The sequence below is a fragment of the Fringilla coelebs genome (genome assembly GCF_963513975.1).
Source record: "Fringilla coelebs genome assembly, chromosome: 18".
NCBI lineage: Eukaryota > Metazoa > Chordata > Aves > Passeriformes > Fringillidae > Fringilla > Fringilla coelebs.
In genome coordinates this window covers 12582916-12597440 of record NC_140044.1, presented here as the reverse complement: position 1 = coordinate 12597440, position 14525 = coordinate 12582916, and the positions used below count along the sequence as shown (strand labels likewise).

General features: G+C 59.6%; 1 protein-coding gene across 1 annotated transcript; it reads left to right on the top strand.

The window, feature by feature from the left end:
* Nucleotides 1-4357: 4357 nt before the first annotated feature.
* E2F1 (E2F transcription factor 1) lies at nucleotides 4358-7946 on the top strand (the record flags this gene model as incomplete). Its single annotated transcript, XM_084217882.1, has 7 exons — nucleotides 4358-4552; nucleotides 5234-5324; nucleotides 5915-6134; nucleotides 6476-6663; nucleotides 6750-6859; nucleotides 6944-7148; nucleotides 7447-7946. The coding sequence occupies 7 exons, from the start codon at nucleotides 4358-4360 to the stop codon at nucleotides 7695-7697; spliced, it is 1260 nt and encodes a 419-aa protein (XP_084074008.1). The 3' UTR covers nucleotides 7698-7946.
* Between the last annotated feature and the right edge of the window lie 6579 nt (nucleotides 7947-14525).

Genomic DNA, 14525 nt, shown 5'->3' with positions numbered 1-14525 from the left:
TGACCTGGTGTCCTGTGAGAAGGGCTGTGTCATCTTCTGAAAAAGATGCAAGGGAACAGGCACTGCCTGGCTTTTGGGACTGAGATCTGAGAGGAAACACTTAATCCAGGGCTGCTCCCTTCTGCCACAAGCCAGCTTTAGACATAGTTTATGCTTCCAGAAAATTGCTTTGGTTTGCACAGAACAAGAGTGATGGCTCAGGTGGCAGAGGTGAGGGACTGCAGAACTGGGCTTTCCCCAGCTGCCTCTTGCCACCACAGGCAGATTGTGCCACACTGCCAACTCACCATCTTGTGAAGAAACTGGTGACCTGGGAACAGGGGCATTGGCAGGAGACCCCAGGGAAGTCCTGCTCTCCTTCCATGTGCCAGCTCAGCACACTCTGTCAGGACTCAGGACATTCCCCTGGCTGCCCTGAGTCCAGACCCTGGCAGGGGGCTCAGAGACCTTGGCACGGAGTCACAGACACCTGTGCCTTTGATTTTAGCCCATGGAAACAATTCCCAACTCTGTGTGAGGAGTTACAAGCCACAAGAGTTTGAGTAGAATGACAGTGCATTTGTCACAGGGTGAAAAAGTGGAATTTGGGGGATTTAGAATGGGGGTTCAAGAGGCAAGAGGGAAGAATCTGGGCATGTCTTTCTTCTTCTTCTTCTTCTTCTTGTCCTCCATCTTCTGGGTGATGGTGACACTTCTGGATTGGTTTAGAGTAGAGACAGACTGTCTAACATAGGTGATGGGTACTGGAAAATTGTAAATAAAGTACATGTAGTTCTTAGTATAAAAAGCCAACACCACCCCAAGGGCAGGGACTGTGCCACAACCCGACCTGCTGGACAGATCTCAGCAGGTCAGAGAAAGAATGGAACAGATAAGAGAAAATAAACAACCTTGAAAAGCAGAACCGACGAATCTCGACTTCTTCTTCGGTCATGGGGCTGGAAAAAAAAGACTTTCTGATACCTCAGGGTCATCTCAATCACATAAACCCAAGAACATTCCACGTGGGACCTGCTGGAGGCAGGAGTGAATGGCAGGGACAGTAACTGTGCTCCTGGGCCACAACCTGCTGCTCTTAACTGAGCCGAGGGCTGCGGGATTGCATCCTGCCAGCTCTCCTCCCCCCTGCTCCCGCTGCCAGGTGATTTTCTGGCGCAGGTACCAGCTGTGCTCCAGCTGCAGACTTTTCCCAGCACACACCCCTCGCTCTGAGTCTATCCCACAGTGCCAAACCCACCCAAACTCCCGCGGGCTGAATCCTGCTGGGGCACGGAGTGTCTGAGCAGCCTTCCCGGTGCTCTCCAGGCCGAGCAGGGCTGTGCAGACAGGGCTTTATCTGGGAGCAGCACCTGCCGCACAGCTAATCTTGGGAGCACGTCTGCACTCCTTAGCGGGGCTGCACTTGTGCAGGAGACAGAATTCATCTGCTTCCCCTCATCCACATGCAAGGAAAGGCCCTGCCCGCCCTTCTCCCACCCGCGTTCGCCTTTCATTTGTCTCCACAGCCGGCCCTTTTCGCGCCGCCGGCGCTGAAAGCCTCGGAGAAGCGGCAGCGCAGCCTCCGGGAGAGGGGGCAGAGCCTGCTCCCCCCGAAAAGCTCCTGCATGAATTAGGGGGGGTGAAGGCAGCCTTTGTGAGCCGAGCGGGAGCAGCTGGTGCAGCAGCTGTGTCCCAAACCCTGCCTCATCCCAGGAAACGCCGGGCTGGGGCTCCCCAGGGATGGGGAGAGCACCGCCAGCCATGCGCTCCTGCCCGGCTGCTGGGGTTGCCTTCTCCCCCTTCCCCAGATGGAAGAAGCATTAACTGTGTGCAAACATCTGGTCTAACTGTTGCTTATGCTTCGTAGTAATGATGATATTGCAGTGGAAGGGCTCTGGAGAGTGGGGCCTGGAATATTAGAAGGGCCAAGTGTTAATTAACTGTATTAATTTCCTTTAAGCAAGGCAGCGTTTCTATTTGCTCTCTGCTGATGAAGAAATGAGGCACAGCGAGTTGATTTGATTGGTCACGGATGTGCACCATGTTCCTGCTGTATTTAAGGATGGAGGGATCCAGGGAAATCACAGGCCCTGCTCCACGTTGGCCATTCCCCAGGGGAATTGCAGCCACTGCCAAAATATCCAGCATAAAATCCTTTAAAGCCAGAAACCTGTTAGGCCAGCACAGGGGCACTGCATGTCAGGATCTGCTCCACAGCAGAGGAGTTAACTCATCCCTGCAAATGCCTCCTGCATCCCACGCACTGCTGGGAAAAACAGCCCTTCTGCACAGCCCTCCTTCTGCACAGCCCTCCTTCTGCACAGCCCTTCTCCTGCACAGCCCTTCTTCTGCACAGCCCTTCTCCTGCACAGCCCTTCTCCTGCACAGCCCTTCTCCTGCACAGCCCTCCTTCTGCACAGCCCTTCTCCTGCACAGCCCTTCTCCTGCACAGCCCTTCTCCTGCACAGCCCTGCTCCTGCACAGCCCTTCTTCTGCACAGCCCTGCTCCTGCACAGCCCTTCTGCATCCCGGGCAGGTCAGGCTTGGCAGCAGGGCTGGGGCAGGAGCCAGCGCTGGCTCCCAGCCCTGCCTGGCAGCAGCAGCGGGCTGAGGGCCACTGTGCTCCACCACGGACCCCTGGGGACACGTGGGGCAGTTCCTGGGGGGCACAAAGGGGTGAAACCCTGGGCTCGGCTCAGCAGGGGTTTGGGTGCCTGGATCAGACCCCGCTCCACACTTTCCTCACGAGCTTCCCCATGTCTAGGCCCTGCAAAAGGCCTAATCTTTAAATGCTTTTGTTTTTTATTAGCAGGATGTACTTTTTTCCTTTTTAATTTCGCTTCCTCATGCAGCAGGAGGTTATCAGTGTCCTGCAGGCAGGAGATAGTGGCGCTGGGAGCCGCCTGTCCCGTGTCTCTTGGGCGGACTCTCATCTCTCTCAGCATATGGGGCCACTCCCGGCTCCGTCTGCCGTCCTTGTGTCCCTGCCTCTCCCCTGCCACACGGTCCCACGGCCGGAGATAGCGCCTGGCACGGTCAAGTGCAGGTTGTGTTGCCGGCAGAGCTTTTCCTCTGCCCTCTGAGGGGTTATCAGGCAGTCCTGAAGGAGCTGCCGAGATCCGCAGCTGTTTGGTGTTTGGAAACACAGAATGCCGTGAATCACCGGCCGAACGGATGGAGCAGATTGCAACATCCCACAGCCTCCGTGCGCGCTGGACCCCTGGAGCAGCCTGAGCCTGAAACCTCCAGACTTGCCCGACAGCCTCACCCATGGTCTCGGGGCTGCTTTGAACAAGGGAGCTCTGAACTGAGCCCTTCATCGCTCCAGCACTTCTAGACAAAAATCCTGCAGACGCCTGGCCCCGCAGTACAGAACTGCCGCCCCAGCACGGCGGAGCAGCACTGATGTCCCCAAAGCAAGGCATTGCTGCTGGGCCAGCTGCCACCCCCGGGCAAGGGGAACACACGGGGGGAGCCTGGGACACCCCGCAGAGCGCAAAGCCACCCTCTTCCCCACCAGTGACACCCGTGCGGGGGCGGAGTGCGCGCAGGGCAGGGGAGCGCGCTGGACTTTGCTCGTGGGTGCGTGGCCCGTCCTCCCGGGCCGGCCGGAGCGGGGAGCGGCTGCGCCCATCACCCCGGCGGGGCTGAGCCCGGGCCGGGAGCCTTGAACTCCCCACGGAGGGGAAAACCGGGAGCTGGGGCCGGGTCGGAGCGAGGAATCCGCGGTGGCACACGGGACGGGACACCCCCGAGGGGGACACAAACAGGGACACGGGAGGGGACACCCCTATGGGGGACACAGAAATACGGGAGGGGACACCCCCGGGGGGGACACAAACAAGGACACGGGAGGGGACACCCCCGGGGGGGACACAAACAGGGACACGGGAGGGGGCCCCCCCCGGGGGGACACAAACAGGGACACGGGAGGGGACACCGCCGGGGGGACACACACACAGCGCGCCGCACCCACGCGGCGCCCCCGCCGCGTCCCAGAGCCGCACTCCCATTGGCCGCCGCCCCGGCGCGGCGTAGCTGATTGGCCGCCTGTCAGCGCGGCCCCCGCCCGCCAATGGCCGCGCGGCACCGCCCGCCTCCCCGCGTGTGCCGGCCAATAGCAGCGCGCCCTCGCCTCCCCGCCGCGGCGGACGCAGCCAATGGGCGGGCAGCGGGGCGGCTCGCGCCGCTTTTCGCGGCAAAAAGGATTTGGCGCGCAAAGGCGCGCGGGGCCGGCGCGCCGAACAATCCGGCGGCGGGCGCACCGGAGCCGGAGCTGGAGCGCAGCGGCCCCGCGCCCGCCATGGGCCGCGCCCCTGTCCGCGCCCTGCCCGCTGCGCCGCCCGCCGCACCGGCGGCACCGGCTGCCATGTGAGCCATGGCGGCGGCGGGCGGCGCGGCGGGGCTGGCGGCGCTGCTGGGCAGCGCCTCCCCGCACCTCCTGATCGTCTCCGCCGCCGCCGAGGAGCCCGCGGGCGGCGGCCACCCCGATACCGACCTCCTGCTCTTCGCCACGCCGCAGCCCGCCCGCCCCGGCGCCGCGCCCAGACGGCCCGCGCTGGGCCGCCCGCCGGTAACCCCCGCGAGCGGGATGGGGAGGGGGCGGGGGCCGGGCGGGGGCTCCGGGGACCGGCGGGCCCGGGCTGTGTTCCGAGCTGTGCAGTATTGGGCCGCGAACCGGCCGTGTACCGACCGGGCCGTATACCCGACCGGGCTACAAGGAGCCGGGCTGTACAATGGGCCCGGCTGAATACCGGGCCGTGCTTTGTAGCGAGCCGGGCCGTACAGCGAGCCGTGCTGTATACCGGACAGGGCTCCGTACCGGGCCGGGCCGTACTGCTCCCTGCTGTGCCCCGTGCTGTGCCATATGCCGTGCCCTGCTCCGTGTCAGCCCGTGCCCGGTGCTCCCGGCTGTGCCAGGCGCTACGGCCGGGCCGTGCCACGCAGCACCTGCCGGGCCGGCCCTGCCCCGCCGCCGCTCCGGAAGCCGCAGGCCCGGGCGCTGGGCCGTGCTTTGCCTCCCCACCCACGGCCCACGCCGGCTTTGGGGCGCTCCCCGCAGCGTGGCAGGGCCCCCGCGGTGGGGACAACCCCCCATCCTCACCGGAGTGTGTGACAGCTCCTGTCACCCCCTTGCTGCCGGGATCTGGGGTGTCCGTACCCCACGGTGCTGGGGGGGGGTTGCTCACAGGCGCCCTTCATCAGCAGGGGAGCCTGGGGGAGGCTGTGCCCGCGCTGACCCCGTCCCTTGCAGGTGAAGAGGAAGCTGAACTTGGAGACGGATCACCAGTACATAGCGGAGAGTTTGCCAGTGAGCCGGGGCAAGGCCAGGAACCCTGCTAAAGGTATCAGCTCCACTCCCCCTGCCCCCCTTTGCCAGCCCAGCTCAGAGCAGAGCTCCAGCAGCCCCACTCTGCTCCCCCAGGCTCATCCCTGGCAGGTTCTTCCCGGCCCTTTGTGTCGGTCTGCGTGGGCTGTCCCTGGGGCTGGCCTGCCTCTGTCCACTCTCCACACTCACTGCTGTGCCCTGTGCTGGTGGCACAGTTGTCCTGCCCTTCTGCTGGGCACCACGCTGGCTCTGTCCCTCCCTGTGGGGTGGAGCTGTAGGTGCCAGCATGGTGTCAGTGCAGTGTCCCAGATGGACCTGCTGCTATGTCCCCCTGAGCCCTGCCTGGCGCTCGGTGTCTCAGTCGCAGCTGTGGTCACAACAGAGCACAGGTGTCACAGCCTGTGCCAGGTGCTGCAACATTCTTCCTGCAGGGGATTTGGGCACCTCACCACATTGCCCTGACAAAACTGATTGGGTTTGGGGTGCCAGACCTGGTCACTAGTCCACAAGCTACCTGCAAGCAGGTGGCAGGAGTTTTGTGACCTTTCAGTTTCAGCTCTGGCTTTCCCTTGTGGCTGAATGACACTTGTCCTCTGCATCTGGCAGGGGCAAAGTCTCCTGGAGAGAAGTCCCGGTATGAAACCTCCCTGAACCTCACCACCAAGCGCTTCCTGGAGCTGCTGAGCCAGTCCCCAGATGGTGTGGTGGACCTCAACTGGGCGGCCGAGGTGCTGAAGGTGCAGAAGAGGCGCATCTACGACATCACCAATGTCTTGGAGGGCATACAGCTCATCACCAAGAAGTCCAAGAACCACATCCAGTGGCTGTATGTCCCTGGGCTCATGGGGCTGTTCCTGGGGGAGGTGGAGGGGGGGAAGCTGTCTGGGTGGAGGACAGTCTTACTTGGGTGGAGAATTTCAGGGTGGGGTCACCAGAGCTGCTGCTGCCGGCCAAGTGGTGGCCCCTTGTGGGGAGGGCTGTGCTCAGTGCAGGAGGCTCCTGCGAGTCCCCCGGGGATCCCCAAGTCACCCAGGGGAGTGGGGGGGGGGGTGCATCCAGCCTTGGGGAGCGCTCTGCTGCAAACTCCCTGCAGGGCTGGGTCCCTGGCTGTGGGGAGGGGCACAGAAGCTGTGGGGGCTGGCTCCTGATGGACACGGTGCTCCCCAGGGGCAGCCAGGCCACCGTGGGAGCGCCAGGCCGGCACCGGCTGCTGGAGAAGGAGCTGCGGGAGCTGCAGGCGGCCGAGCGGCAGCTGGATGACCTCATCCAGATGTGCACGGTGCAGCTGCGCCTGCTCACCGAGGACCCCGCCAACCAGCAATATCCTTTGGTTCTGGGGCGGGGCTGGCTGGGTGGTGGCTGTGGTTGAGCCCCGGTGGCACAGGCAGGCTGTTTCTCAGCCCACATCCCCGTGTCCCTTCCTTGACCCGCCCCACCGCAGCCTATGTGACCTGCCAGGACCTCCGCAGCATCGTGGACCCCGCGGAGCAAATGGTGATGGTTATCAAAGCCCCCCCAGAGACCCAGCTGCAGGTGTCAGACCCAGCAGAGGTGAGTTGGGGTCACGCTCTGCTCCTCCTGTGCCCTCCCTGGGCATCCATGTGCCACCTTGTCTCACTCCTGTCCCCTCCCCAGGCATTCCAGGTCTCCATGCGAAGCACTCAGGGCCCCATCGATGTGTTCCTCTGCCCCGAGGACAGCTCGGGGGTCTGCAGCCCTGTCAAGAGCCCCTTCAAAGCCCCTGCTGAGGACTCTTCTCCCAGCCATTCACAGCCCAGAGCCTCCCTGCTCCTGCATCCTGCCCAGGATGTGAACATGCCACTGCTCCCTGGAGAGCAAGGTGGGCCTGGGGACACGAGGGGGCTCAGGGACACGAGGGAGCTGGGGACATGAGGGGCCCAGTGAAATGGGGGAGCTGGGGACACAAAGAGGCTGGGGACACGAGGGAGGAGCTGGTGGGATGTCACAGTGGCTCTCATCAGCCCCTCTGAAGTGGCACAAGCAAGGAGCTGGGATGCTGCTCAGGCACCCCAGCAAGGCAGGGAGGTGGGAAGGCAGGATCTCCATAGCCAAAAACGCTTTTTTGGGGGTTTCTTTGGAGAGTATGATGGGATTTACAGCTGTTCCCATCCCCGCAGAAGCGCTGCTGCCAGGGCCGAGCGCGCTGCCCGGCAAGAGCCCGGAGGAGGAGGTGAGCCTGTCGCCCCTGGCCTCCATGGACATGCTGCTGGAGCAGAGCAGGGAGGACCTGGCAGGTTTCCTGGGCGATGAGTTCATCAACCTGTCGCCGCCGCAGGCGCAGGACTATCACTTCGGGCTGGAGGAGGGCGAGGGCATCAGCGAGCTCTTCGACTGCAACTTTGGGGACTTCACCCCCTTGGACTTCTGAGGCTGTGCCCGCCTGGTGCTTGGGGGAGCTGCCAGGGGAGGGGGCAGCCCGGGCAGGGCAGGGCAGCCCCTCTGGCTCTGGCGCTCCCTGTTCCTCCCCCACCCCTTTTTGCAATATTTTCTCGTTATCCCTCCAGCCCGGTGGCATCCCCAGCTCCAGCCCCACGAGGAGGATGCCAGGGTGGGGTTCCCATCCTGGGGACTCCCCTGTAGGGCCCTGATCAGGGGCACTGCCCAGGGCAGAGCCGCTGCCCCCCAGGAGCCCGTTCCAGAGCTTTAAGCAGTCCTGTGTATAGATTAATGATTTGATTAATTTATTATTGTCCCCTGGGGACAGCGTTTCATTTCCGTGGGGGTTTGGGGGGGCTGTACAGCAGAGTGGGGGTGCTGAGAGTTTTTGTTGTGCTGGGAGGGGGTGGTGGAGGTGTGGGGGGTGCTGGCTTAGGGCTGTCCCCCCACGTGGGGGCTGCCCACAGCCTGGCTGAGCGTGGGGTATTTATTTATTATTTATGGCGTGTGGAGCTCTCCCAGGACGTGGAGGGGGCAGGAGGGAGCGGGAGGACGGTGCTGGTGGGACATGGAGGGTGCCACCAGGGTCTCAGCAGCACATCCTGGCTTTGCTTGTGTCCAGAAGGGGGCTGCAAGGCCACGGCTGTGGCAGGTGGCAGCAGGGATGGGGCTGGGGGAGGCTGGTGGCCCTGGGACCGTGTGCTTGTCCCCTCAGGGGACACACGGCTGTCCAGGGGGAGCGTCTCTGCAGGTGAGCACCCAACGCTGTCTCCAGGCTTTCCTTCTCCTCCCTGTGCAGCCCTTCAGCCTTTTGGCTCTGGCTCCCCATCCCCAGGCCGCTAGGGCCGGGAGAGGAGGGGAGGGGGATCCTGTGGTCCCCCTGGGCCGAGCTGGAGACGCACTTTCACTTTTACTGCCATTTAACAAGCTTGTGTTCCTCTGAGCTTTGTGTTTAATAAAGGTTTCTACTGACTTTGCCCTTTGGCTGTGCTCAGGTGCCTGGGGGTGGGAGGGGTGGTGGGGACCTCAGCTGAGAAACTGAGAGGTTTGGGGTTATTTTGTGCTCTGTTGTCCACTTTGAACTTGAAATCCATGACCAGGTGTGTCCATACCTGGGGCTGCCAGAGGTGCTTTGGTGCTTGGTGGCACACAGGGTGGTATCTGGGTCTGATCCTGCCCTCCCTGCTCCTCCAAAGAGGCTGTGCTGCAGGAGGGTGGGGTGATGGCTCTGGATGGGGCTTGCTTTCCTTTCAGCAGCCCCTGTCCCCACTTGGCTCCTCTCCTGCCTGGTTCCCTCCCCTCCTTCCCCCAGGTTTTGGGGCAGCATTTTCCTGACTGTGGCTGCAGCATGGGGCCGGTGTGAAGCCACTCCATCCACTGAGTTCCAGCTTTCCCCACTCACCCAGCTCTTGGTGCTGCCTCAAGCACCTGCTGGCACCAGTTTCTGGCCCAAAGTTCGAGGTCCCCGTGTCCTTGCTGGCTGGGGACACCGTCTGCCAGCAGCAGCCCTGCCCCTGCCTGCCCTGATTCCCCCTGCAGCACACCAGGACTGAGGAGCACTGGGGACCCCCAGGGAGGGGTGCTTGGGGCTCCCAGGGGCTCCCTGGCAGCCAGGATGGGGCTCAGGGGTTCCCTAGTGGCAGCCAGGGCTGTGCTACTTCCTGCCCGTGTTTGTGCACTTTCTCCCCTCCTCCTGCCCGGCCTCCTGCCTGGTTTTCCTTTAAACAGCCTGATAAATATTTCACCTGAGCACGTTGTGTAAACTCCCCCTGCTCCTGCAGCAGCAGGCAATGGGATCCCAGGCTCAGGGCAGGCTGCTGGGTGGCACAGAGAGCCTGCCTGCCATCCTGCCTGCATCCCTGTGCCTCTCTTCCCACCCCTGAGGCGCTCCCTGGCTGGCTCTGCTGCCCCTGGATTGTTCTCACAGCTGCACACATGTGGATGCAGGGTGCAGGTGTGGGGTGCCAGCCCCCAGAGCTCTGCACACCATTCCCTTTCCAGCTTCCCCAGTGTCCAAATCACAGCAGCAGGGCCAGCCAGGGCCCTGCCATCCCCAATGCCCAGCAGGGCAGTGTCACACACAGGCTGTGGTGAGTGACTACACCCACATTTCACAGAGAAAAGCAAGGCACAACTTCACAAGAATATTTCTGAGATTTACATTCTCTGAACCGCAAAGGAAGAAAAAACAATTCTTATCTCATTTACTGCTCCTGTGCATTGTGAAAAATTGTTTACCTAAAGAGAATTAGTAATTAAATTCTAGTTAAGTACTTTAATTCATTAACCAAATAAATGTCAAAATTGTCAGCTGACAGTCACAAAATTCTAAACAGTTAAGTACAATTAAGTGCTTGCACAAATTCAGTTAAAATATAGTATAATATAATATAATATAATATAATATAATATAATATAATATAATATAATATAATATAATATAATATAATATAATATAATATAATATAATATAATATAATATAATATAATATAATATAATATAGTAGAATAGTATAGTAATAGAATAATATATATATAGCAATAGAATAATATATATATAGCAATAGAATAATATAGTATACAGAATAATATAGTATAATAAAGTAATTAATTAGCCTTCTGATAAAATGGAGTTCTCCTCATCGTTTCTCCCTGCCCCAGGGATTGTGCTGAATACTGTAGGTGACCCCTGTGCCTGGGTGGGAAGAGCTGAGTTTGTCACCCTGCCACCCCTTCAAATGGGGCTTTTTCACACAGTGACACTGGGACAGTCTTGCTGCTGCTCTGACCCAACAGAGCCAGAGCAGGACCAGGTGGGAGGGCACAGACCCTGCCTGCTGTGTGCTCCATTGCTGGCCTGGTGTTTGTCCCCTGAGCTGGCAGGTGCTGGAGGTTTTATGAGTTACTGCAGGGTGCCCAGCCCAGCCATGCGCCAGCTCCTCCCCAGCCATCCCTCCTCCATCTCCTCTGCTTAGTCCCGTGGTGGTGATGGTGATGGTGTTGGTGATGGTGGTGGTGATGGTGATGGTGATCTGCAGTGCTGCAAGGAGAGACCCCGGTGTTGGGGAAGATGAAACAGGAAAGCCCTATAAATATTGCCTGGCAAAAGATTTTGAGAATATGGAAACTGTAAGGGAGATTGAAATGAAAGCAAGCTTTGAGATCCCTTAGTTACTGAACAACTGGAAAACAATGGTGTGGCCAGCTGAAGGCAATCCCCTTTGGATCAGACAACCCCCTCTGCTTGCAGACAGCTCCAAGGGGCAGAGCAGACCCCACTGGCTTGGCAGAAGGGGCCCAAAGAGGAGTTTTTAGGGTTTAAAATGTAACACAGCATGGTGATGTAATGATTCTTATAGGCTGTATGTGAATGCTGTAGGATTTGTATCTTGTACTAGACTGGTTGGTGAGAATTAGAATATTCACACAGAAGAAGATTTATGGCATTGTAACGGGAACCTCGTGCTCTCGCTCTCTTACCCTCTCATCCTCTCTCTCTCTTTCCCATTCTCTTTACCTCTCTCTCCCTCTTTGGGGTCTGCTCTAAGCTGTGCCTGGCAGCTCCCAGGAGGTCCCTGCCCCCAGCCCCTGTGCAATAAACCCCAAGTTCCTGACCAGGCTTCAGAGATCTCTCGTGTCCGTCTGTCCTGACCGTCCTACCCCCTGCTGCTCCTACAGCCCAGCACAGGCAATGGTTTTTGTGGGAGCCAGAGGACACAGGGAGAGGGGGAGGACTTGCACTGCCATCCTCAGCTCCACAGGGCTGTCCCACAGCCAGGAGCACAGCTCTGCCTCTTTCCCCCTAGAGAAGGCAAAGTGTCACAGACAGATTTTATGAAAAAACCTTTTGTTAGGATCTTTTCTCCTGAGAAGCTGAGAAGCTTCACCTTCTCCATGTTTTGCTGCTTTGGAATGTGATCTGGAGAATTCTTTACCCAGCATGTGAAATTGTTTTTACATGATGACCAATGACAGCCACCTGTGTCGAGGCTGTGAGCAGTCACAAGATTTTGTTATCATTCCATTCTATTCCTTTCAAGCCTTCTGACGAAATCCTTTCTTCTATTCTTTTAGTATAGCTATAATCTATAATTTTCTTTTAATAATATATATATCATAAAATAATCAATCAGCCTTCTGAAACATGGAGACAAGATTCTCATCTCTTCCCTCGTCCTGGGACCCCTGCAAAGCTCTCTGATGGCATCACCATCACGCTGCCCTCCCAGGGAACCTCCTGGCACTGCCACCCCTGGAGGCAGCCAGGCAGGGACAGGGCTGTGTCCCACTGCAGCAGCACTGCCCAGCCCTGGGGCTGCACTGCCAGCTCCGCGTGAGCCACATAAAAATAACCACCGTGCCTCCCAGGATGATTCATGATGCAGCTGAAGGGCTTCCCTCTGGTATTTCGGGTGCCTGGAGAGGGAGCTGATGGCAGCAGAGCACATGGCAGCGTTGGGGAGCGGCCCCAGGCAGTGCCTGTTTGATTTATCTGCTGCAGAGCTGCTTTTCTCTGCCAGGTGAAGGCAGCAGGGCAGGGGATGGGCACCTTGCACTCATCCTGCCTGCTCCTGGGCTCTCAGCTCACTGCCAGGAGTGTCACCCCACAGGGACCATGTCTGCCCAGCCTGGGCTGCTCTTGGGCTGGAAAATGCTGGGCAGGATCTGGCACGGTGCTGAGCCCAGGCAGCCCCGGGGTGTCCTGCCCTGTGCTGTAGGGTTGGGATCTGGGGGGGTCAGGAGAGCTCCACAGTGGGGTGAGCTCTGGGACAGGCTGGCAGCGGCATCAGGTGCCCCCCATAAGGGTTTGAACCTTTAAGCTAATCCCCCTCAGAGGGTCCTAGAGGGGTTTGGGGTCTCTGTAGGCAGGGGTGTCCTGTCCCACCTCTGCATCCCACCCTTCCCTATTTCCACTTCCAAAAACCTCTCCTGTTTCCTCCTCGAGGAGGGAGCTCAGGGAGCTGAAGAGCAGCATTGTTTATTTCTGGGATGCTGATGAGTGGCTGCTCCCTTTAATTCCCCCCCCCCCTTGAGGTGCTGGGGAGCAGAGCAGAGCCCTGGTGTCCCCCACAGCCGGGGCCATGTCCCCCTTCCCTGCCGTGGCTTTCTGGGAGTTGGGAGCACCTCTCACCTCCTGCCATCAGCAGCTGGCCTGAACTTCATCCCCACTGCCAGGCTGCTCCTTCCCACATGGAAACTCATGCTGACTCCCAGGGATGGTCCCACTGGGCACCAAGTGTGGATTTTTGGGACAGATGGGAGTGTGGGAAGCCCTTCCAAGGGCGGGATTTTGATCCAGGACCATCACCCAAGCCCCTTCCATGCTCCCTGGCAAGGTGAGCCCCTGTCCCTGCTGCACCTCTGTTCTGTTCCTGCTCCTTTTTCAGTTGGATTTGATGAAGGCCACGCTCAGCACTCCAGCCCTTGGAGCTCCCTGCCTCCCTGGGGACAGGGACAGCCCCGTGCCAAGGGCAGTGAGTGCACGTGCACCCTGGAGCCCTTGGACGCCCCTGCCAGGGCCCAGCTGTGCTTTTTCCACCTCTTTTGCTTTGCACACACCTGGAACAGCTGGGAGATGGTAAAAATAGCTGTGGTGCTGTGGGCTCAGCTTGGAGCACGCTGTCCCAGGGGGAGCAGAGGTGAGCGAGCTCCACGTGCTGCAGTCGGTCACGTTGGGCTGGGCCAGGAGCTTGGGTCTGAGACCAGGCTTAAGCAGAGCTGAGCTCAGCAGTCAGGATGGCCTGGAGAGCTCCATGGGAAAGCAGAGGTGGTGCTGAGGGAGGCAAAGCCTGCCTGGGATTCTGTAAAATCCAAGCAAAACAGGTTCATGCTCCTTTCTCAGGAAGTGAAATCCTGGAATGGAGGCACAAGCCCCCAAGCGCCCGTGCTAGGCAAGGGATGGGGACAGCTCCTGCTCCTGCTCCTCATCATGTCCCCCAGCCTGCTGGGGCAGGAGGGGTTCACACCTCTGGAGGTACTGGGATCCTGGCAGCTGCTCCAGAGGGAAGCAGCTCAGAGCAAAGGCTGCCTGGCACACTGGAGGAGCTGGCACCACCAGGAACTCATTTGGAACCACCCTGGGATTCAGGGGACCACTCCAGGGCCACCAAGACCACAGTGGGACCACCTGTGGTCAAACTGGGGCCAATCCAGGAAACCAGGACTTTCCAAGTGCCATCAGTGTCCATGTTGGGACCACCTGTGGTCAAACTGGGACCAACTGGGACAATCAGGGCTATCCCAAAGCCAATAGCAACCACACTGGGACCACCTGTGGACAACCTGTGACCAACTGGAGCCACAGTGGGACAACCAAAACTATGCTAGTACCAGGCATGACCACACTATGACCACCAATGGTCAAACTGGGGCAGCCCCAGGGCCATCTGGGGCAACCAGAGCTACCCTGGGGGCAAGAGCAACCACACTGGGACCATCCATGGCTCAGCTGGGACCAACTGGGGCCACATTGGTGTGATCAGAACTACAGTGAGGCCAACAGCAACCACACTGGGACCACCCATGGTCAAACTGGGACCACCTGGGGCCTCCCTTAGGGCTATGGTGGGGTCAGCAACGACCACACTGGGACCATCCATCACCAGACTAGAGCCAGCCCAGGGCCAGCTGAGGCAACCAGGGCTACAGTGGGGCCAACAGTGACAACACCGAGACCACCTGTGGCCACACTGGGATCAGCTGGGGCAACCAGGGCTGCCGTGGGGCCAGCACTGGGACACTCAGGGCCGGTGACACAGGCCAGCAGTGGGAGCCCACCGGGCTGTTCTGGTCCAAGCGAGACCGCCCCATCGGCCAGCGG